General features: G+C 42.1%; 1 protein-coding gene across 1 annotated transcript; it reads left to right on the top strand.

Annotated features, from left to right (window-relative positions):
* The first annotated feature begins 537 nt into the window (after positions 1-537).
* On the top strand, positions 538-23,346 carry LOC104653734. Its single transcript, XM_030915844.1, has 6 exons — positions 538-834; positions 2,842-3,010; positions 19,277-19,406; positions 20,618-20,822; positions 20,903-21,001; positions 21,942-23,346. Exons 1-6 carry the CDS (start codon positions 733-735, stop codon positions 22,413-22,415), a joined length of 1,179 nt encoding a protein of 392 aa, XP_030771704.1. The 5' UTR covers positions 538-732; the 3' UTR covers positions 22,416-23,346.
* Positions 23,347-24,454: the final 1,108 nt, after the last annotated feature.

Raw genomic sequence — 24,454 nt, 5'->3', positions numbered from 1 at the left:
GGATCTAAATAAACATTTCTTCAAAGAAGATGTACAAATGGCTAATAAGTATATTAAATGGTGCTAAACATCATTAGCTATCAGGGAAATGCATATCAAAACTATAATGGGATCCCAGTTTACACTTGTAAGGATAACTATAGATAATGGCAATGGTTGGCTGGGATGTGGACAAACTGGGACTCTTACACATTGCTGGATAGAATGTAAAAAGCTGGCCAGGCATGGTGGCTCACGCCTGTGATCCCAGCACTTTGGGAGGCTGAGGCGGGCAGATCACGAGGTTAGGAGTTTGAGACCAGCCTAGCCAACATGGTGGAACCCCGTCTCTACTAACAATACAAAAATTAGTAGGGCATGGTGACAGGTGCCTGTAATCCCAGCTACTCGGGAGGCTGAGGCAGGAGAATCACTTGAACCTAGGAGGTGGAGGTTGCAGTAAGCAGAGATCATGCCATTGCACTCCAGTCTGGGCAACAAGAGCAAAACTCCAAATTCCATTTAAAAAAAAAAAAAAAAAAAAAAGTAGAACGCTGCAGTCACTTTGGAGAACAGTCTGGCAGTTCCTCAAAAATTAAGTGTAGAGTTACCATATGATCAAACAGTTCCACTCCCAAGTGTATATCCAAGAGAAATGAAAACATGTTCACATAAAATCTTGTACATGAATGTTTATAGTAGCATTATTTATAATAATACAGAAGTGGAAACAACCCAAATGTCAACTTCCAAATGGATAAAGTGTGGTATGGTGATACAATGGAATGTTATTTAATAATAAAGAATAAAGTACTGATGCATGCAACAACATGGATGAACCTTGAAGATACTATGGTAAGTGAAAGAAGCCAACCACAAAATACCACATAATTGTGTGATTCCACTTAAATGACATGTCCAGAATGTCCACATTATACTTTCTATAGAGTTAGAAAGTAGGTTAGTGGTTTCCTGAGGCTGGGGGAGGGAGTTGGGGGAATTGGGTAGTGACTACTGGGTAAAGAGTTTCTTTCTGGGGTGATGAAATGGTCTAAAATAGAATGTGGTGGTGGTTGCACAACTCTGAATATACCAAAAACCATTGAATGAGCATTTTAAATTGGTAAATTATATGTGAATTATGTTCAATATAGTTGTGTTTAGATATCTGTAAAAATGATGGTGCAAATATTCTTTTTCACAAACCTTTTTTGTTGTTGTTTATAGTTGTTTATTTGCACCTCTAGTAATTTGTCCCAAGGAAAGAGTATGTAAAAGAACATAAGCCATTTTAAGGCCTTTCATGTATGCTACAAAATTGCACTCCAGAAGGTTTATACAGTTTTGCATTTCATTAGCCTGTTTTGTTTTATCTTTGACAACCTAAAGAATTTATTAGTAGTATTCATCTGAGGATCCTCTAGGTCTATCAGAGTGTCTTTCTTATAGAAGACAGTCAATAAATAAGTGTCCTAAGTGAGCAAAACATTTTTGGTTGATTTTTAGGTGCAAATGGTTTCTTTTGATTTTAATTAAGATGGCTTTGTTTATTAGAGATATTGACATCTTTTCTTATTCTATTGGCTTTGTATAACTTTGTGAATTGTCTCTTCATGTCCTTTGCCTACTTTTTATTGTGGTAACTATCTTTTATAAATGTTGTATAATTAGTTAAAAATATATTAGGCTGGGCATTGTGGATCATGCCTGTAATCCCAGCTCTCTGGGAGGCCAAGGTGGACGGATCGCTTGAGCCTAAGAGTTCGAGACCAGCCTGGGCAACATAGTGAGACCCCATCTCTAAAAAAAAAAACAAAACAATAAAAATATATTAAAAGATTAACTCATTGTCTATCATATGGATTATAAATATCCCCCCAAATTTGTCATTTGCTTGTTAATTTTATTTATGATGATTTAAAAATTACAATATATTTTTTGTTGTTCAAGTCCGTTTTTGTTCCCATTGTGATATTTTCATTTGCCTATCACTTTCTTGGAGAAAAGATAAACATTGATTCATTCTTTTGTAGGTGTTTTATGATTCCATCGAAAATAAAATCTTCAATGCATCTGGTATTTATTTTGTTGTAGGATAAAAGATAACAACATACGTTTCTCTTATAGTTCATCAGGTATCCCACTACTGTTTATTGAGTCATGTTTTCTGTTACCACTCTTACCATATACCAAAGTTTTACGTACATTCGGGTTGGTTTCTGAGCTTTCTGTTGTCTTCCATTGCTTTGTTTAAAATTTAAAGTTTATTTTTCTGACTTTCCATACTTGAATATGGTCAAATAAGTCCCCCTTTATTAATCTTGTTTTGTTTAAAAATGGTCATTTTCACTAATTTTCCAGTTCAGTAGTTTATTCTCTCAGTGTAATGTGATTTATCAGGCCATTGCTCACCCTATTCATCTCCCAATGCCCAACTAAAAAACTTTAGAAGACTGAGGCTCTTGCCCTGGCCCCATCACTTTCTAGCTCTGTGGGCTTAGTCTAGTTATTGAACATGTCTGACTCTCACTTTTCTCCTCTGTAAGTCAGTGAGAATTATATATTTCCTGTAAGGTTGTGAGGTTCAAATGGAATAATGTGTATACAGGCACTTGGTAAACAATGTGGTCATATGCAAGTGCTTTTTATGGTTTTACCTAAGGGGCCACTGAGGGCCAGAGAAGTGTCGGGACCTATGTAAGGTCACAAGCAAGTTCATGTGGAACACATCTAGAACTAGAACCCTAGCCACTGTCCCAGGGCCCTTCCAGCTGGGCTCTGCTGCCTGCAGTCCTAGGTGCCTTCTGATTAGCCTGTGTAGTGGTCTTGATGTAAGTGTTTCTCCTGTACTGTCCCCTATAGGTTGTGGCTGGCCATACCATTTCCCTGGTTCCCCCCACGCTCCTGATTACCTGGAAGGGCCATTTGGATAGTGTGGCAGACATCCTGTATGTGGACAACTTCCAGTTGGTTATCAGCGCTGGCCAGGACCGGGACGTCAAGGCTTGGAAACTCTCCGGTGATGCCATTGGTATGGGTCCTGCTGAAGCTCAGCCACGCCCATGGCCCTTCTTGTCTCTGTCCCTGTCTGAACATAAGCTGGTATGAACTTTGTACTCTGTGGGGAGGGACTCTCAGGCCACAGCAAATGCCTTTGCTTAAATAATATTGCAGTCTGCCCAATTGTCTGTTCAGCAAATGGTCCTTCCATCCATTCACCCATTCACCCAATATTATTCACCTATGTATATTTTTGCAAATCATATATCTGATAAGGCATATTCCTTTCTCTTTTAAAAAATAAACTTAATTGTTGCATTGTATATATATTTAAAAAACCCATACAAACTCGAAGGGTTCAGCTTGGTGAATTTTGAGAAAGTAAACACATCCCCATATAGCCACCGTTCATGTCAAGAAACAATTAGGGCCAGGTGTGATAGCTCACGCCTGTAATCCAAACACTTTTTTGTCCCCTTTTCCTCCTGTGCTGTCTTCCTTTTATGTTTTTTTTTTTTTTTTTTTTTGTAGTGACCTGTCTCTACTAAAAATACAAAAATTAGCCGGGCATGGTGGTGCACTCCTGTAATCCCAGCTACTTGAGAGGCTGAGGCAGGAGAATCGTTTGAACCTGGTAGGCAGAGGTTGCAGTGAGCCGAGATCATGCCACTGCACTCCAGCCTGGGCAACAGAGTGAGACTCTGTCTAAAAAAAGAAAAAAAAAAAGGAATTAAAAGTGACTTATGTACCACCATTACAGTATTACAGCATTCTGTATTTTTCTGTGTACATTTATCAGAAAGTTTTGTATTTTCATATGCTTTCGTATTCTTGCCTAACATCCTTTTGTTTCAACTTGAAGGGATCCCTTTAACATTTATTTAAAGGCAGGTCTAATGGTGATGAACTCCTCTTGTTTTTATTTATCTGGGAAAAGTTTTATTTTTCCTTCATTTTTAAAGGACAACTTTCCTGGATATAGTATTTTTGGATGAGAGTTTTTGTTGTTTTTATTTTTTATTTTTTTTATTATTTATTTATTTATTTTTTTGAGACAGTGAGCCTAGGCTGTCACCTAGGCTGGAATGCAGTGGCGTGATCTCAGCTTACTGCAAGCTCCACCTCCCGGATTCATGCCATTCTTCTGCCTCAGCCTCCCGACTAGCTGGGCCTACAGGCGCCCGCCACCACACCCGGCTAATTTTTTTGTATTTTTAGTAGAGATGGGGTTTCACCATGTTCGCCAGGATGGTCTCGATCTCCTGACCTCATGATCTGCCTGCCTCGGCCTCCCAAAGTGCTGGGATTACAGCACTACACTCGGCCGAGTTTTTGTTCTTTTTATAATGTGTTGCCTTGTGGATTTCTTTTACTTTATCCTCGTTGGAATCCCTTGAGCTTCTTAAATATAGGTTTCTTTTCCTTTTTAAGATTTGAAACATTTTCAGCCATTATTTACTCAAATAAGCTTTTTGTCCCTCTCTCTCTCTTCTCCTTCTGGTACTACCATAATGCATATATTGTCCATTTGACGATGTCTCATAAATCCCTTAGGCTTTCTTTACTCTTTAAAATTCTTTTTTCTTTTTGCTTCTCTGACTGGGTATCTTCAAGTCTGCTGATTTTTCCTTCTGCTTGATCAAGTCTACTGTAGATGACCTTTGAATTCAATTATTTTATTTTTCATCTTCGGCTCTAGAATTTTTTTTTTTCTTTCTTCAAGACGGGATCTTGCTGTGCCACCCAGGCTTGAGTGCAGTGGCATGAATTCAGCTCACTGAAGCCTTGACCTCCCAGCCTCAAGTGATCTTCCCATCTCAGCCTCCTGAGTAGCTGGGACTACAGGTGCATGCCATCATGCCTGGCTACTTTTTTGTATTTTTTGTAGAGATAGGGTTTCACCATGTTGCCCAGGCTGGCCTTGAATTCCTGAGCTCAAGTGATCCGCCCACCTAAGCTTCCCAAAGTGTTGGGATTATAGTTGTGGGCCACCATGGCTGGCCTCTGTTTGGTTCTTTTCTATATTTTCTGTGTCCTCACTAGTATTCCCATTTTGTTCATGTATTGTTTCTGAGCTTGTTGAGCATTTTTATCATGGTTACTTAGCATTCTTTGTCAAATAATTCATATACCTCAATGTCTTTAGCAGCAGTTTCTGGAGATTTATTTTGTTCCTTTGGGCCATGCTTCCCTATTTTTTTGTGTGCTTTGTAACTTTGTATTGGGATGCATGCATTTGTAAAAATCAGTCATCGTTTCCAGTCTTTATATACTGGCTTCATTCAGGGAAAATTCTGTACCAGTCAGCTTGGCTAAAGATTCTGGGGGCCTCTCAAATCTTTTTTGTGGATACTTTCATGGGACTTATGCATGTAAATTTGCAGTTACAGCAATCTACAGGTTTATTTTTTTTAGGAGTCCCTTATCTCTTGCTCTCTCTGGTGTCTGTTTGCAGTACTGCAAGTTCTCTAGAGCTGCTACAAGCTTCCCCCAGGCCTCTAGAATATGCTGGGTCCTTCAATAGTCTGAGAGAGGCAAGACAGAAACCAGTCTCCTGGGTACCCCTCAAAGGCTAACACTGGATATATATGCTCCAAATCTGCCTCCTCAGGGAGAAGCTGAAAGTTGGGTTATTTTCCCTACTCATTCCTCAGAGTGGCAGGAGGGACTCTGATAGTGAGTGTATGCTAGTCTAAATTGTCACCTTTGTTCTTAGTAGCCCAGTCTGGTGCCCCTTCCTGTCAGTGCTTAGATTCAGGCAAGACAGAAACTGGTTCATCATGCAGCCCTCTGAAAAGTCTGCATGTTAGATGTATGTCTCAGTCTTTCCCTCCCAGGGAGAAGGTGGAAGCTGGGGGTTCCTTCCCAATCTGCTTCACTGAGCCAGGAGGAGGGATTACAAGTGAGCACCATGAATTTTCCTACTGGCTTCAGTGCAGCTGGTGTGTGTGTGTGTGTGTGTGTGTGTGTGTGTGTGTGTGTTTGTTTGTTTTGCATTCATCTGGGATGAATGGTCCTGGTTTCTGGTCCATGTACTGTTGTTCAGTCAGTGTCTCCATAAGGGGAAGGAGGTGCTGGATCTTCCTATTCTACCATCTTGCTGATGTCACCTATTTTTTGTATCTTTCAAAGACATCTTTGACTATCCCCTAAATATAATATCTAGTGTTTTTTTTAGAAGCTTGGTTGTTTTAAAAATCAGATTTCTGAAGTGTAATTTATATCCAATAAAAGCACCTTTTAAAAGTATATAGTTCTATGAGGTTTCATGAATGCATAGAATTGTGTAATTGGTATCACAATCAAGACATAGACATTACCCCAAAAAGCGACCTCATGTCTCCTCATAGTAAACTCTATTTCCTTCTCCTAACCCCTGGCAGCCATTGATCTGTTTTGTCTCTATAGTTTTGCCTTTTCCAGATTATCATAAATGGAAACATACACATGTAGCTGAGTGAAAGTCTAACTTTCACTTAGCATAATCAATTTTAGATTCATCTGTGTTGCTGAATGTATCAGTAGTTTGTTCTTTTTATTGCTGAGTATTATTCTACTGTATTGCTCTGTCATAGTTTGTTAATCCATTCACCAGTTATAGGACATTTGGGTCATTGTCAGTTTTGGGTGATTATGAATGAAACTGTTTTAAACATTGTTTTCATTTCTGTTGGGTATGTATTTAGAAGCAGAATGACTGGGTTGTATGGTTAAGTGTATTGAAACTTTATGAGAAACGACAAACTGTTTTGCATTTCTACCTCTGCGTCTTCATCAACATTTGGTGTTTGATCTGTTATTATTTTAAATTTTAATAATCTATGATTATAGCATGAGATTTCAATACTTTTCTCTCAATAATTTATAAAACAACTCTACAGAAAATCATTAATGATATAGAATACTTGACTAACACCATCAAATAATTGTACTTAATTGACATTTATAGATCACTCCATTCATAAACAAAATAAACACTATTATTATTATTATTATTATTATTATTATTTTTTGAGACGGAGTCTCGCTCTGTTGCCAGGCTGGAGTGGAGTGGTGCGATCTCAGCTCACTGCAACCTCCACCTCCCGGGTTCATGCCATTCTCTTGCCTCAGCCTCCTGAGTCGCTAGGACTACAGGTGAGCACCACCACGCCCAGATAAATTTTATTTTTGGAATTTTAGTAGAGACAGGATTTCACCATGTTGGCCAGAATGGTCTCGATCTCTTGACCTCATGATCTGCCTGCCTTGGCCTCCCAAAGTGCTGGGATTACAGGCGTGAGCCACCGCACCTGGCCAACATTATTTTTAAGTGCACACAGAACATTACTTCAAACAGACCATATTCTGGGCCACAAAACAAATCTCAACAATTTCAAAAGGATTTATGCCATACAGAGTATGTTCTCTTATCCCAGTGAAACTGAATTATAAATCAAAAACAGAAATATCTTTGAAATATCCCTAAATATTTGGAAGCTAAATAACACATTTCTAAATAACCCATGGGCCAAAAAAGAAATCCAGAGGGAAATTAGAAAATATTTTGAACTGAATGAAAATGAAAATATAACATTTCAAAATTTATGAGATGCCACAAAAAACAGTAGTAAGGGGGAAATTTATAACACTAAATTCCTATACTAGAAGGAAAAAAGTTCAAATCACTAGCCTCAACTTCCACATTAAGAAACTAGAAAGAGGTCTGGTTGCGGTGGCTCACGACGTTGGGAGGCAGGTGGGGGGATCATTTGAACCCAGGAGTTCAAGACCAGCCTGGGCAACATAACGAGACCCCATCTCAATGAAAGAAAGAAAAGAAAGAAAGAAAGAAGGAAAGAAGAAGGAAGGAAAGGAAGAGCAAGTTGAACCCAAAGTAAATAGAAGAAAGGAAATAGTAAAGATTAGAATGGAAATCGATGAAACAGAAAAGTAAAAAATAATAGGGAAAATCAATGAAGCCAGAAGCTGGTTCTTTGAAAAGATCAATTAAATTGATAAACCTCCAGCTAGACTGGGCAGGAAAAAGAGAGAGAAGACACAAATTACCAATATCAGGAATAAGTGGGATGACATCACTAATGATTCTACAGATGTTAAAAGGATAACAATGAAATACTATAAACAACTTTATACAATACATTTGGCAACGTATATGAAATAAACTCCTTGAAAGACACAAACTACTAAAGCTTACACAAGAGGAAGCAGATAACCCAAATATCCTTACATCAAAGAAATTAAATTTGTAGTTTAAAACGCTCCTCACAAAGATATCTCCAGGCCTAAATGGCTTCCCTGGTGAATTTTACCAAATATTTGAAGGAGAAATAATATAAGTTCTACAGGCTGGGCGCGGTGGCTCAAGCCTGTAATCCCAGCACTTTGGGAGGCCGAGACGGGCGGATCACGAGGTCAGGAGATCGAGACCATCCTGGCTAACACGGTGAAACCCCGTCTCTACTAAAAATACAAAAACTAGCCGGGCGAGGTGGCGGGCGCCTGTAGTCCCAGCTACTCGGGAGGCTGAGGCAGGAGAATGGCGTGAACCCGGGAGGCGGAGCTTGCAGTGAGCTGAGATCCGGCCACTGCACTCCAGCCTGGGCGACAGAGCAAGACTCCCTCTCAAAAAAAAAAAAAAAAAAAAAAAAAAATATATATATATATATATATATGGTAATGAAGACAGTATATATATATATGTAAGTTCTACAGAAACTCTTCCAGAAAGTTGAAAAGGACACAATGCTTCCCAACTCATGAGGCAACTTGGTACCTAAACCTGACTAAGACATTATAAGAAGAAAGTGAAAAAGAAAAGAAAAGGAAAGAAACAAACAAACAATTGATTAATATCCCTCATAAGCATAAATGCAAAATATCTTAACAAAACTTTTGGAAATAAAATCCAGCAATATATAAGAAAGGTAACATATCATGATCAAATAGGGTTTACCCCAGATATACAAGGTTGGTTTAATATTTGAAAATCAATATAATTTATTATATTAATAAACTTAAAGTGAAAAACTATGTGATTATCTTGATATAATAAAGTTATTTGACAAAATTCAATATCCATTTCTGATAAAAACATTTAGCAAAATAGAAAAAAACTTCCTCAACCTGAGGAAGTGCATCTGTGAAAAAACCTAAAACTAACTTTACACCTAATGGTGAAAGGCTAAGTACTTTCCCCTGACCAGGAATAAGACATGCCACTTTGATTCAAAATTATGCTAGAAGGGTAGAGGGCAGTTAGAGAAGGAAAAAAAAGGCATTCAGATTGGAAAGGAAGAAATACAACTGTTTTTATTTGTAGTTGACTAATTGTCTATATAGAAAATCCAGTGGATTTTATTAAAAAGAGTAAGGAGTTTAACAAGGTTGCAGAATACAAAATCAGTATAAAAAATCAATTGTATTTCTATATACTAGCAATGAACAGCCAGAAATTGAAGTAAAAGATACATTTACGATAAAATAAAACATATGAAATACCAAGATATGTAAGTACACAGAAAAGTACTACAAAACATTGCTGACACAAAGTGTAGAAGATTTACTGTTAATGGGTAGAAGACTGTCTGATTAAGAATAAAATTATCTCCAAATTGATTTGTAGGTTAACTGAAATACCAATCAATATCCCAGAAGTATTTTTGTAGAAATTGACACACTGATTCTAAAATTTATATAAACCAGTCAAAATAGCTTTAGCAAAGGAAACTAAGATGAAGGGTTAACACTGCCTGATTTCAAGACTTATTGTGAAGTCATGGTAATCAAGACAGTGTGGTAATGGCATAGAGACAGACAAATAGATCAATGGAGGATCCAGAGATGCACCCATACGTATATGGACATCTGTTTCTGACGAAGTTGCAAAGACAATTCAGTGGAGAAAAGACAGACTTAAAGCAACGAACTTGGATCCACACTTCACATCACATACAAAAAGCAGTTCAAAATGGGCTGTGCATGGTGGTTCATGCCTGTAATCCAAGCACTTTGGGAGGCTGAGGTGGGAAGATCACTTGAGGGCAGGAGTTCGAGACCAGCCTGACCAACATGACAAAACCCCATCTGCTAAACATACAAAAAATTAGCCAGGCATGGTGGTGCTGGCCTGCAATTCCAGCTACCCAGGAGGCTGAAGCACGAGAATGGCTTGAACCTGGGAGGTGGAGGCTGCAGTGAGCCAAGATCACGCCACTGCACTGTAGCCTGGGCGACAAAGCAAGACTCTGTCTCAAAAAACAAAACAAAACAAACAAAAACAATTCAAAATGGATCATAGAACTAAAGGCAAAAGTTAAAACTAAAACTTCTAGAAGAAATCGTGGGAGAAAACCTTTGTGACCTTGGTTTAGGCAAAGATTGTTTGGATGCAACATCAATAGAGCACAATTCATAAAATATCAAGTTAATAACAGTTTATCAAACTTAAAAACTTCTGCTCTTCAAAAGACATTGTTAAGAGAACAGAAAGATAAACCACAGACTGGGAGAAGATATTTGCGAATCCTGTATCTGATAAAGCTCCTATTTAGAATATATGAACTCTCAGAACTCAATAAGGAAACAAATAATACAATAAAAACATTAGAAAAAGGTTTGGATAGACCACAAATTTGAAGAAACTTCACTGTAAGAATTAAAGAGGAAACACGAAGAACAGCTCGACAGTCAGCAGGGACAGGTTTATTTTAAATAAACCTGAGAGGGGCGGCTGGCTGAGTTAGGTTAGAGCCACACTCTCTTAGACTAAGAGTTTTTAAGGATTCGGTGGGGGGCGGGTAGAGTTTATTAGAGGCTTGGATTGCTTCTGTGTCTCTTTGTTGTGCTTATCTGGGAGGGAGAGTTGTGTGTCTGTTCCCATACATCTTTCTGCAGCTGCAGGCATATCCCCTCTGCTTTTAGCTTCCCTATCTTAGTGCATCTGAAGGGAAAGGAATGTGCTTATTAAGGCCCACTGTTTTACTGAGGCCCATTGTATGAGGGTGAAGTTTAGCAGTTACCCAAGAGACTTTCCCCTGACCTCCCTCTGTGCTGGAGCTGTCTTATCTGTGTTTTACTGTCTGCTCTTTCTGTCTGCTTGTAGTTAGAAGTGATTTCCTTGAAATGCATGAGGCTAGAAAGGGAGCTGGAACTTAAAGTGGTGGTATTTGTCCGAGATGACGTACTCCTGCTCTGTCATTCACCAAAGAAAATATATAGAAGCATGGAAAACAATGCTCAATATTTATTCATTGGAAGAGACATACTAATTAAAACTGCTATAAGATACCATTTATCTTATTAGAATGGCTGAAATTAAACAATATTGATCATACTAAGATGGTATATGAAGGAGCTGAAACTCTCCTGCACGGCTAATGGGATCGTAAAATGGTACAACTGCTTTGGAAAGCATTTTGGCAGTTTCTTAAAAAGTTAAATGTGCCCCTATGATATGAGTCAGCTGTTCCACTTCTATGAAAGCATATGCCCGGGTAAAGACTACATATATAAATATTCACAGCAGTATTTTAAATTTAATTTAATTAATTAATTTATTTTTGAGACGGAGTCTCGCTCTGTCACCCAGGCTGGAGTACAGTGGCGTGATCTCCACTCACTGCAAGCTCTGCCTCCCGGGTTTACGCCATTCTCCTGCCTCAGCCTCCCGAGTAGCTGGGACTACAGGCGCCCGCCACCTCGCCCGGCTAGTTTTTTGTATTTTTTAGTAGAGACGGGGTTTCACCGTGTTAGCCAGGATGGTCTCGATCTCCTGACCTCGTGATCTGCCCGTCTCGGCCTCCCAAAGTGCTGGGATTACAGGTGTGAGCCACCGCGCCCAGCCAGCAGTATTTTTTTGTAACAGCCCCAAACTAGAAACAATTCAAATGTACATCAATAGTTGAGTTGTAAACTATGGTTTATGGAATATCACTCAGCAATAAAACAGAATGAAGAACTGATACGTTATATAATGTGGTTGGATCTCAAAATAATTATCCTTAGTGAGAGAAGCCAAACAAAAACCTGTACATATTGTATGATTTATTTTTTCCCCAACCATTTACATCTGCATCTATTTATATAAAATTTTAGGAAATGCAAACAAATTTATAGTGTGACAGCAGATAACTGGTTTGGGAATAAGGGGCTGATGAGGGTTGGAAGGGTGAGAGCTCAAAGAAGCAGGAAGAGTCTTTTGCAGGTAATGGATATGTACACATTAAATAGAAACCGGTTATTGCATGTCAGTTATACTTCAATGAAACTGTTAAAAATAGTCATCCTCCTAGGTTTATAGTGGTATCTTACTAATGATTTTAATTTGCATTCCTCTAGTGACTAATGATGTTGAAATATTTTCTTGCACTTATTAGCTATCCATATATTTTCTTTGATGAGATGCCTGTTCAGATCTTTTGCCATTAAAACAAATTGTGTTGTTTTCTTATTGAGTTTTGAGAATGCTTTATTCTGGATACAAGTTCTTGATCAGCTATGAGGTTTTGAAAATATTTTTCTCCATTACTGTGGTTTATGTTTTCATTCTCTTCACAGTGCATTTTGAAGATCAGTGGCCAGGCATGGTGGCTCACACCTGTAATACCAACACTTTGGGGGGCCAAGGTGGGTGGATTGCTGGAACTCAAGAGTTTGAGACTAGCCTGGGCAACATAGTGAGACTCTGTTTCTACCAAAAAAATAAAAATTGGCCAGATGTGGTGGTGTATGCCTATAGTCCCAGCTACTCAGGAGGCTGAGGCAAGAGGATTGCTCAAGGTTGAGGTTGAGGATGCAGTAATCTGTGACTGAGCCACTGTACTACAGCCTGGGCAACAGAATAAGACCCTGTCTCAAAGAAGGAAAAAAAAATCAGAAGTTTTAAGTTTTGGCATTGTATGCAAGAAATTTTTTGCCTAACCCAAGGTCACAGAGGTTTCTATTATATTTTCTTCTATAAGCTTTATAGTTTTCACTCTTACATTTTGGTCTATAATCATTTTGAGTTAATTTTTGTATATGTTGTAAAATATGAGACAAAGTTTAAATTTTGCAGAGTTAACCACTTGCTCCAGCACTGTTTTTATCCTTTCTCCTTTGAGTTCCTTTTGTACTTTTGTCAAAAATCCATTTGTTATGGGCCATTCATACATCGACTTCTGTGTAGTGTCTTCTTGAGTATTTCGTTGTTTTTAAGAAATTTGGTTGTTAGTCTTTATGTTTTTGATTTGTAGAAATTCTTTGTGTCCTGGATACGAGGCCTTTCACAGGTGTCTGCATTGTGAGTCCTTTTATTGGTGTATCGCTTACCCATTCATTTTCCTGATGGCATCTTTTGATGAGCAGAAGTTTTAAATTTTGATGAAGTCCAACTTACCAAGTTAAAGAACATGTGGTACTTAACAAATTGTGGTAAAAATATATAGCATAAAACTTACCATTTTAGCCATTTGTAAGTCTACAGTTCAGTAGTGTTAAGTATATTCACTTTGTTGTGCCACAGAGCTCTGGAACTTTTTCATTTTGCAAATCTGAAGCTTTATAGCCATTGAACATACTCCTCCATTTCCCCTTACCTCCAGCCCCTGGCAACCATCATTCAACTTTCTGTTTCTATGAATTTCACTACTTTAGTTACTTACCCAAGGAGAATAATACAATAGTCATATTTTTGTGACTGGCATCTTCCACTTAGCATAATGGCCTCAATATTTATTAATATTGTAACATGTGACAAGATATCCTTTTTTAACATTGAATAATATTTCATTGTATGTATATGCCACATTTTCTTTATCCATTCATCCATTAATGGACACTTTTTTGGTGACTCCACCTCTTGGCTGTTGTGAATTGTGCTTCTGTGAACATGAGTGTGCAAATATCTATCTCTTTGAGACCCTGCTTTCAATTCTTTTGGATAAATACCCACTAGTGGGATTGCTGGATCATATGGTAGTTCTACTTTTCATTTTTTGAAGAACCTCCATACTGTTTTCCATAGCACATGTACCATTTTATAATCTCACCAACCATGCACAAGGGTTTCAATTTCTCTGCAACCTTGCCGATGCTTGTTATTTTGTTTTTGTTTTTGTTTTTTTGTTTGTTTGAAACAGCCATTCTAAGGGGATGATGTTGTGGTTTTGATCTGCACTTCTCTAATGATTCATGAGGTTGGCAATAATCTTTTCATGTGCTTGTTGGCCATTGTATATCATCTTTGGAGAAATAAATGTCTATTCAAGTTTTTTGCCCATTTTAAAATTGCGTGTTTTTTTTAAGTTGTAGGAGTTATTTATATATTACGGATATTAACCTCTTATCAGGGATATGATTTTCAAATACTTTCTCCCATCCTGTAAGCTTCTTTTTCATTGGGTTGGTTGTTGATTGTGGTTTTTATTTGTTTGTTTGTTTTGAAATGGAGGTTCGCTCTTGTTACCCAGGCTGGAGTGCAGTGGTGTGATCTCAGCTCACTGCAACCTTCACCTCCCTGGTTCAAGCGATTCTCCTGCCTCAGCCTCCCAAGCAGCTGGGATTACAGGCACCCACCACCACACCCATCTAATTTTTATATTTTTAGTAGAGACTGAGTTTCATCATTTTGTCCAGGTTAGTCTCGAACTGCTGACCTCAGGTGATCGACGTGCCTTGACCTCTTAAAGTGCTGGGATTATAGGTGTGAGCCACCACACCCAGCCTGATTATGTTTTTTGATACACAGAAGTTTTCACGTTTAATGTCTATTTTTGCTTTCATTGCCTGTTTTTTAGTGTCGTATCATTGACCTAATCCAATGTTATGAAGCTTTTCTTCCATAATTTTTCTAGGAGTTTTTACAATTTTGGGTATTATGTTTAGGTATTTAATTTATTTTGAGTTCATTTTTGTATATGGTGTAAAATAAGGGTCCAGTTTTACTCTTTTGTATGTGGCAATTTGGTTTTCCCAGCACCATTTGTTGTAGAGACTGTCTTTCCCAATTGAGTGGTCTTGGCACTTTTGTTGAATATCATTTGACTACATATGTGAGGCTTTATTTTTTTATTTTATTTTATTTTTTTCGAGACAGAGTCTTGCTCTGTTGTCCAGGCTGGAGTGCAGTGGCGCAATCTTGGTTCACTGCAAGCTCCACCTCCCAGGCTCATGCCATTCTCCTGCCTCAGCCTCCCGAGTAGCTGGGACTAAAGGCACCTGCCACCACACCTGGCTATTTTTTTAATTTTTATTTTTAGTAGAGATGGGGTTTCACCATGTTAGCCAGGATAGTCTCGATCTCCTGACCTCATGATCTGCCTGCCTTGGCCTCCCAAAGTGCTGGGATTAGAGGCTTGAGCCACTGCACCCGGCCAAGGCTTTATATTCTATTCCATTGGTTTATATGTCTGTTTTTATGCCGGTACCACACTGTCTTGATTACTGTAGCTTTGTAATATATTTTAAAATAAAAAAGTAGATGTTTTTGTTCTCTAAGAAATTTTTGCTTACATTAAAATTACAAAGATATTCTCTTAGATTTCCCTCTAGAAACTAGAGATTTTGGCTTTGAATTTAGGTCTATGATCTATCTTCAATTGATTGTTGTGTAGAGAGGACGTTTTGTCTATATCCAGTTAGCCAAGAGAGTTAAAAAAAAAATCTTTAAATAGGTGTTGGATTCTGTCAAATGCTTTTTCTGCTTCTACTGTGATAATCATATAGCTTTTGTCCTTTATCCTGTTGATGTGGTAAATTACATTTTTTGAATTTTGAATTCAAACCTGCATTCCTGGAGTAAACCCCACTTAGTCAAGATGTATTATTCTTTTAATATATTGTTGAATTCTATTTTACTCCTTAATGGGAACTTTATTATATTATGGCTAGGAACCCTTGAGTGCCTAAAACCTTCTTGGTCCTGGACATCTATCATCCCATGAGTAGAGTGGCCAATGGGAATTCAAAATACCATTTTACTTTGGTTTTCTTGGTTTTGCCTTAAAAATGCAGCATTTTTGTGGTAAGTGGAGATAGAGCCATATGATTTTGCCTAAGGCAGGCCCCTCCCTTTCCCTAAAGCCAAACCCTAGCGGGCCATTAGAGACAAGAACACAAGTGAAAAACAGAATGGCTCCTTCAAGTGCATTTATAACAAGTGATCCCTGCTGGGCTCAGTGGCTCACACCTGTAATCCCAGTACTTTGGGAGACCAAGGTGGGAAGATCACATATGCACAGGAGTTTGAGACCAGCATGGGCAACAATGTGAGACCCTGTCTCTACAAGAAATTTAAAACTTAGCTGGGCATAGAAGTGTGCACCTGTAGTCCTGGTGACTCAGGAGGCTGAGGCAGGAGGATCGCTAGAGCCCAGGAGTTTGAGGCTGCAGTGAGTTATGACTGTGCTGCTGTACTCCAGCCTGGGGAATAGAACAAGACCCTGTCTCAAAAAATAAAAATAAAAAAAAATAAAATAAAACAAATGATGTAAAAAACATGCCCTCTCAGTATTCGAGAGTCCATCCTGTTTGGATTAGCAAATGTTCTATTCTTGAGGAAACCCCAAGAAGGGCTTGAGAAGGGGGCTGGGAGCCTTCCCCACCTCCAAACAGCAAGCATATATCTTCTGTTCCATGTCCTGAGTGAAGGTACAGGTGGCCTCCAACCCAACTGGAATAAAGGCCCTGCCTCACATGTGCAAATGCTGCCTGCCCATGTAAGGGACAGAAAATGCTGTTTCTCTATTTTTCATTAAAAACAACCCTTTCAGCCCATCTCTGTTCTTATATTTGTGTGCCTCTTTTAAACAGTGTATAATTGAGTCTTATTTTTTTCATCCTGACAATCTTTACCTTTTAATTGAATATTTAGTTCATTTAAATATCAGCAATTACTTGTGTAGTTGGGTTGAAGTGTATCATCTTGCTATTTATTTTTTCTTTTTATCCTATCCTTGGTTTCTTTTTTCTTCCTTTTCTTATTTCTTTTGGGTTAATCAAATATTTTAAAAATTGTTGTTTTGTGTGCTCTATTTGCTCTTTAAATAGTATCTTTTGTATTGTTCTTTTAGTGATTACCTTAGAGATTATATGTATTCTTGACCTAGTGCTACTCCCTGTGCAAGAATCTTACATCCCCCCCATGTTTATGTTATTATTATATATTTTATTTCTACATATGTTGTGTCTTCCTATAAGACATTGTTATTATTATTTCTTTCAGCAGTCAATTTCCTTTTATGGTTACTGACATATTACCATTTCTGGTGCTCTTCAATCATGAAATTCTAGGATTCTGTCTGCAATTGTTTTCCTTTAGTCTGAAGAACTTCCTATTTCTTATAGTGTTATCTGCCACTAATAAATTCTCAGATTAATAATTTTCAGATCAAATTTTCCAATCAATGAAAATATCTTTATTTTGCCATAAAATTTAAGACTATTTTACTGGGTATAGAATTCTCAGCTGGCAGTTTCTTTTCTTTCAGCATTTAAAATACTCATTCAGTGGTCTTCTGGTGTTCATATTTTCTGTTGAAAAGTCAGTTGCAAGTTGCTTCTTGGAAGGTAATTTGTCTTTTTTTCCTCTGGCTGCTTTTGGTTTTCAGCAGTTTGACTATGATATGCCTAAGTGTGGTAGTGTTTGTATTTATTCTGCTTGGAGTTCACTGATCTTTTAAATCTAGAGGTTGATGTCTTTCATCAGTTTTGAAAAGCATTCAGATATTATCTCTTCACTATTACTTCTGCATTATTCTCTCTCCTCTCATTGTGGGGGTACTAACTATATGTGTGCTAGACTATTTGACTTTGTCTCGTAGGTCTCTCATGCCCTTTTTTTTTTTTCATTTTTTTTTTCAATCTCTGAATTCCACACTGTTTTTTTGCTGACTTGCCTTCCAGTTCACGAATCCTATCCTCTTCTGTATGCAGCTTGCTATTAAATCTATTGAATTAGTTCTTAATTTTAGATTTTTTTTTTTAGTTTTAGAATGTCTATTTGATTATTTTCTATAGATTGCAATTCTTCTTTTCCACTATTTTATTCAATTTTCCTTAATTTTATTTAACATTATTTGTAACAGTTATTTAAAGTTTTAATCTGCTAACTCCAATGTCTGAATCTTCTGGAGGGTCCACTTCTAATGCCTGTTTCTTCTCTTGATTATTGGTTATATTTGCCTTTTCAAATGTCATATATACAAAATAAAATTTAAAAAAATCCAAAACTTCTCTGGGCTTGTATAAATGGACTGTAAAGACTTTAGTTGATATTATTTCCCCCAGAGCATTTGCTCTTTCCTCTGTATAGGGCTGAGCATCTCCATCAAGTTGGGAATTGAACTGGGCTGGGGCTGAGTAGCAGCTTTAGGAGGACTCAGTTTGCCACTGTGTTCAGTTGTCTCAAGGATGAAATCTGTGTCTGTTTCAGGCTCTTCCTTCAGTGGGACTCTGTTTCCCAATGATCTCATTCTGCTTTTCTATACCAGCACCTACAACCCCAGCCTCCCTGGTGCTTGGCAAATGTCCTAACAAGAAAAACAGCTGTGCATTCAGGCGAGATTTATTAATCATGCCAGCCACAGTGGATGTCAGAAGCTGTGCTGGTCTCTGTCTCTCTAAGCCAAGTCTGATTCTCATTCAGCCTGTGTGTAGACTCAGGAGTGCCCCCGAGACAAGAAAACATCTGCCACTCTTAGCTTTTCTTGGAAAAACTTGTCCCTTTCTGTCATTTTAGTTCACCTGGCCCTCTGCTTCTACTGCTCTCCAGTGATTTTTTTTTTTTTTTTAATGATTTTGTACCTATCTGTTTTATTTTTCTTAACTTTAAAAATCCTGCAGCAGGAGAATGGCCTGCTACTCACTATTTTCTGCCCAGGAGCAGGACTTAATTCCGTTTTCACTATCTACTTTTTACTCCAGCCCCATTCCCTCCCCCACCACCCCCAATCTCATATCTGATGGGTGTCTGACCATTTTATGCCATTACCATTTTACACACAAGCTACCTGAAGCCCAACTGAGGATCATTCAGTCACTGCCATAGTACTCTGCCCATCTCAGTTCACATGTGGGGCAGGATGCTTTAGGCCTGAGCTCCGAGTGTGTCCTAGGGCTTCTGTCTGGCTCATCCACATATTTGTGGAGTACTCAGTGTCATGCTTGGCATATGGTGGGCACTCCACATTTGAGTGGGTGTGGGGGCTGAGGGTAGGGGTTGCTAGCTGACCCTTGAAGGTAGAAGATAAGGGGCAGAGGGCTTGGAGGAGGGGGGTATGCTAGTTGTGATTCTGAGCAGTGTCTGGTCAAATCACAGGAACATTTGGCCTGAGTGTGTGGAAAAGACTACAGGATGCCCATGATGGTCCTCATGAAAACAGAGCAAGCTTAGAGGAAGACGGCAGCTCCACTGGCACCACCCAGAAGGCTTTCCATCTGGAACTGCAGTGAGTGAGCACAGGCTGCTTGATCTTCTCTGGCCTGAGGAGGGAGAGGCTGTGAGTCTTCCCAGGTCCCAGGAAGCCTCTGCCTGGGTTAGGTAGAGCTAGGCATGGGTGGGGAGGACCCTCAGAAGGCCAGAGGCTTGAGAGTTCCAGGCAACTCTCCTCCACAGTGGCAGCTATGGCTGGAGAGCCTAGGCCCTGTTTTAGCCCAGCTCAACTGAAAGGTTGAGCGGTGAAAGGGGAAAATACAAAAACCCAAGTGCTTGGATGGGACCCTGTCCCCCAGCCAGGCCTAGATTTGCTAGAGCTGACTTCCCTGCAGAGGTCATTGCTGCATGGCCAGAGGTCCCTGGCAGAGGAGTGCTCAGGCCCAAGGCCCTGATCCTGAGCGGACATTTGTGTTATTTCCCTGATTTGCAGGGAACATCAGGCTGCTGGCTACTTGTTCCTCCCCCTGCAGTTTCATCTCCTACCCATTCCATCCACTCCATCCTTATTCCTGACCAAGTCTCCAGTAATTCTGGTTCATTCGAGAAAATGAGTATTGAGATCCTACTGATTGCCAGACCTTGTGCTAGGTTCTAGAGATACAAGACATCCAGACACAGTCCTGCTTCAGAGAACTCACAGTTTACTCAGGGAGGTGGACCTGTAGACTCATGGCTGCATTTTATGTGATAATGAGAGTATTAGGAACAGGGATGGCTCAGAGGACATGTGATTGAGTGGATCAAGTAAGGAAGGCTGCATAGGAGAGGTGATTTTGGAGTTGGGTTTTGACATTTAAGTAGGAGTCTGTCAGGTACCCACAGAATCTTTGTGGCTCCGGTGCTGCCATCAAGGCATACATCTTGACAGTGCTGTGGAGGGACATCAAACAAGGCAAAGGCAGGGTTTCCCTGGGGCAGGGGGCAGACATGTTTGAATAGTCCACAAGGGGAGGTCCAGATAAAGCCAGATGGGGTGTCAGGTCTGCATGGTGGAGAGGACAGAGTGGTGGGAGAGTGGCAGGACTTGCTGGGCCAGCTGCATCGATCCAGGCTTTGCAAATTCCATACTCGCTCAGTGATGGGCTCTGGGAATTTGCCCTGGGGGAGGGATGGAAGATTGGAAAGGATCAGGCCCAGGAAGAGGAGAGCCTTTCAGGGTTTCTGGGAGGGTCACCCTGCCTTGCGGTGGGGGGACATCTTGTGAAGAAAAGCCCCCCACACTAGGGAGCAGTGGGATCTGGCTGAGGCCCTGATATACCAGCGGCGAGAGCAGGCAGCGCTGATGGCCCTCCTGCATGGGAAGGCAGATAAGGAGACAGAAGCTTGGGCCAAGCTGCAGAAGATGGCCCTGATGTCCCCATGGGCTGGAGAGCGCCCCCTGGAAGACATTGAGGACAGCTGGAGCAAGTGGGAGTCCAGGGACAAGCAGGTGAGGCTGAGAGGGGAGCACAGGGAGGGGTGCAGGGACCCCCAACTCGCAGGCTTCACTCTTGGGCGTGGCTCCTGCAGGTGAGCAAAGTCTTGGGAGCGGCGTATAAGCCCAAGGAACGCTTGCGGAATACCAGGTTCCTGTCCATGAGGGTGCCGTACGGCTGGATGAAGCAGCAGGTGAGGCGGGATGGGGCGGCTCCCCAGGAGGCTGGGTCAGGGGCCAGGGAATCCCATGTCCACCGGCAGCCACCCTTGTGCCCACACAGCCCTTCAGTGGGGGTGGACGGGAGCATTTGTCCTTTAACAGGATTCTGGGCCATGGACAGTTCTGGGATGAGACTGATGTGTCTGGTTTGTTTGCCAATGCCCTGGCTGAGATCACTAGTGCAGCTTTTGTCCTTGAGAACAAGCCTCAAGGGCCTGTGGGACAAGGTCCCCCTTGGGCAGGGTCCCTGTCTATAGCCTCCAAGCATTTCCTATGGTCTGTGGCTGTCCATTTGCTGGTTAGCATATTTCCCACCTGTGTCCCTACTACCGTGGTGCTCAAACGCAGACCAGAGTGTCGTGCCAGGCCTGTAGTAAGAGACAGGGTAAATGGAAGGAGTGGCTCTCCACTGGGGACATAAAGGAGCAGAAAGGATGTTCGAAAGAGCAGATTAGAGCTCCAGATTTGAGATCCCAGCCTCTCCCAGCCTTCCTGTCCTTATCTGCCATGGGAGATAACACTGAAGGCCATGTCTCTGCAGGGCCCCCCTGTCCCGGGCTGGGGAGAGGCTGGTGTGAGATGGATTGCTCCAAGGAGCTCTTTGCACCTGGGCCTCACCCAAGGTCCAGCTCGAGGCCTCATTCGCAGAAGCGGACAGTCTCCTCGCCAGCTCACAGGGTTGTCAGAAGCACCATAATTGGGTGGAGAGCAGGGCTGGGTGCCTGGCCTGGTGCAAGGTGGATGCATGGGTCTGCAGACAACGGTGGTTAGTGGCAACTACAGTCTTCTGGATATGCCTTCTTGGCCTGAGAAGACCTCAGGCCACCTCCTTCCTGCAAATCTACTCTTGATCCTGGGTGTCCCTGGCTCCACCTGGTGCCCCGTTCCTGCTCCCCACTCTGTTCCCTGCAGATCTCACCTCAGGTCTACCAAAGCCTGCACTTCAATGATCTGATACCCACTCAGCAGCCCGACTTCCTGACCAGCAGGGGCCCAGACCAGCAGGACGAGCACATCCGCCTGGTAGCCCACGATGTCCAGAAGGACCTGGTGCCCAGCAGGGAGCAGGCTGTGCTGGATACCATGGACAGCACTCCTGCAGCCACCTCCTCCCCATCTTCCTTGTTATCTGTCACTGCCTCAGCCTCCAGGCTGCTGGACTCCAGCTTGCCTGCCTTCCTGAGGCCCCAGTTCTCTTTCTTGCGGCGGCCCCAGTCGGCCTCCACGGCCCATTCCACCCCCTCGGTCCCATCCCCGGTGTCCAAGTCCACCCTGCAGAGGTCAGCAACCCCCAAGCACATTGTCTCCTCCCTCGAGCGGCCCCCAAGGCCTCTGAAGGCCACCTTCATGTCCTCTGTGAAGGAGGGCTCCCACGTCAGGTTCTGAGGTGCTCTGCCATCTTCTCTAGTCCTGCAGCAGGACCACTAGGCCCATGGCGGGCCTGCATGTCCCTGGCTTATTCCCTACCAGACCCAGAGGATGTGGCCCTTCCCCCGGCCACCCCACTTGCCTCTCTGGGGAAGTCCACCTGTCTCCTAATCTTATCTTCTCTCTGGCCCCACACAGAGCCCTGGGGCAGAAAATAAATGTTCTCAGCTGTGGGCGTCCACAGGCGATGAGGTCGGGCTGTGTGTTCCTTGCCCCCTTAGGTCCCTCCTTATCTGAGACCGTTCATATCCCCTGGCCCTGGCAGAGGCAGAGAGGAGAGTCCCTCTCCAAGGACACCTGGGCGTGGCTGGTTGGCTTAGAAACTTGGTTCAGCCTCATTGCAAGAGTGAGGCCTGGCAGCCATCTGGTGAAGGTCATGGCTGTTTGTCTTCTGCCCCTGTTGTCTGTCAGTCTTCCCTCATCATCAAACACTCCATCCCAAGCACCCTTTTCTGTCCTGTGTGCAGACAGGGCTGGAAGCATGGTGGGCAGCACCCCTCGTGGCTCTGCCGCTGTCTGGCTGTGGAGTCCCATGTGTCCTTCCCCTCTGGCCCAGAGTCACCTGTCCAGACCTCTGCTGGGCCGTCAGCCCTCTCGGCAGCTGGAGACCCCATTCTGGGGCATGTGGGGTGTTCTGGACACATCACCTGCGGCCTGAAGGGAGCCGGGGCTGCCCACTGCTGCTGAGCAAGGAGGAGGTGGGCTATAGGCTTGGGGTTTTTGGGGTATCTGTCCTAGTGTCCCCACAGACCCTCCTGCCCAGTCCGAGGCTCAGCCCTAAGGGGCGCATGTGTCCTTTCTCATCTCTGTCTTTCTCCTTCCATCTCCCTTTACACTTCACAGCGGTGGAAACACGGGCTGCCCGCCACCACTCTGCTGGGAGGTGTTTTGGTTTTTTTGGTTGTTTCTGAGAAGGAATCTCACTCTGTCACCCAGGCTGGAGTGCAGTGGCGCGATCTCGGCTCACTGCAACCTCTGCCTCCCAGGTTTGAGTGATTCTCCTGTCTCAGCCTCTTGAGTAGCTGGGATTACAGTCATACGCCACCACACCCAGCTGATTTTTGTATTTTCAGTAGAGACGGGGTTTCGCCATGTTGGCCAGGCTGGTCTTCAACTCCTGATCCCAAATGATCTGCCCACTTTGGCCTCCCAAAGTGCTGGAATTACAGGCGTGAGCTACTGCGCCCAGTCTGCTGGGAGTTTCTGGGTCACCTGTGCCTCCTTCCTGGGATCACTGCATCTTCTCGTGCGTGAAGAAACTATGATCTGAGCCCTCCCAGCTTGTTTCTTGCATTAAGGAGTCAGGGGCACCCAGGAGCCAGGCATTTTTGAGGCCAAAAATCCATCTGCAGGTTGTATCCCAATTACCATCTCTATCCGTTTCCTAGTGCTGCTGGAAAAAAAGTACCGTACTTGATGTCTTAAAACAACAGAAACTTATTGTCTCAGCTCTGGAGGCTGGAGGTCAAGGTGCCAGCTTGGAAGAGGCTGCAGCTTACGTGTCAGTAGCTTCCCAGTAAACCCGCCCAGCAGCCCTTGTTGATTTTCACTTTCACAACAAACACCTATTAAGTGCCTTCTAAGCTAGAAAACTCTTCCTTACGGTGGAGCTGAAAAAGGTGTCTGTCTGGGGCTGAGGAGAGGGCTGCTGTCTGGGCCACAGAGGATCATGGCCTGTGTCCCTAGGAGGAGGTGCTGGGGATCAGACACCTTTGTGCTTGGGGTTGGGAGCACAGGTTAAGGGGCCCTGCCCAGGCCACGCAGACCCCACGCAGTGCCTCCCATGCCCTTCCCCTCATACCACCTCCCCTGGGAAGGGGCTTCTCATTTTAGACCTCTGCCTTTGCATCCTAGGGCTTCTGGATGCCCCTGGAAGTTGGTAATAGAGCACCACACACAGGGGCCTTCAAGCAACAGACATTAATTTTTTCACATTTCTGGAGGCCAGAAGCCCAAAATCAAGGTGTCAACAGGGCACCTTAAACCTGGTGGGTAAG

The sequence above is a fragment of the Rhinopithecus roxellana genome, chromosome 13 (assembly GCF_007565055.1).
Source record: "Rhinopithecus roxellana isolate Shanxi Qingling chromosome 13, ASM756505v1, whole genome shotgun sequence".
NCBI classification, from domain to species: domain Eukaryota; kingdom Metazoa; phylum Chordata; class Mammalia; order Primates; family Cercopithecidae; genus Rhinopithecus; species Rhinopithecus roxellana.
The sequence above is the reverse complement of the archived record's forward strand: the minus strand, read 5'-3'. Positions and strand labels throughout refer to the sequence as shown.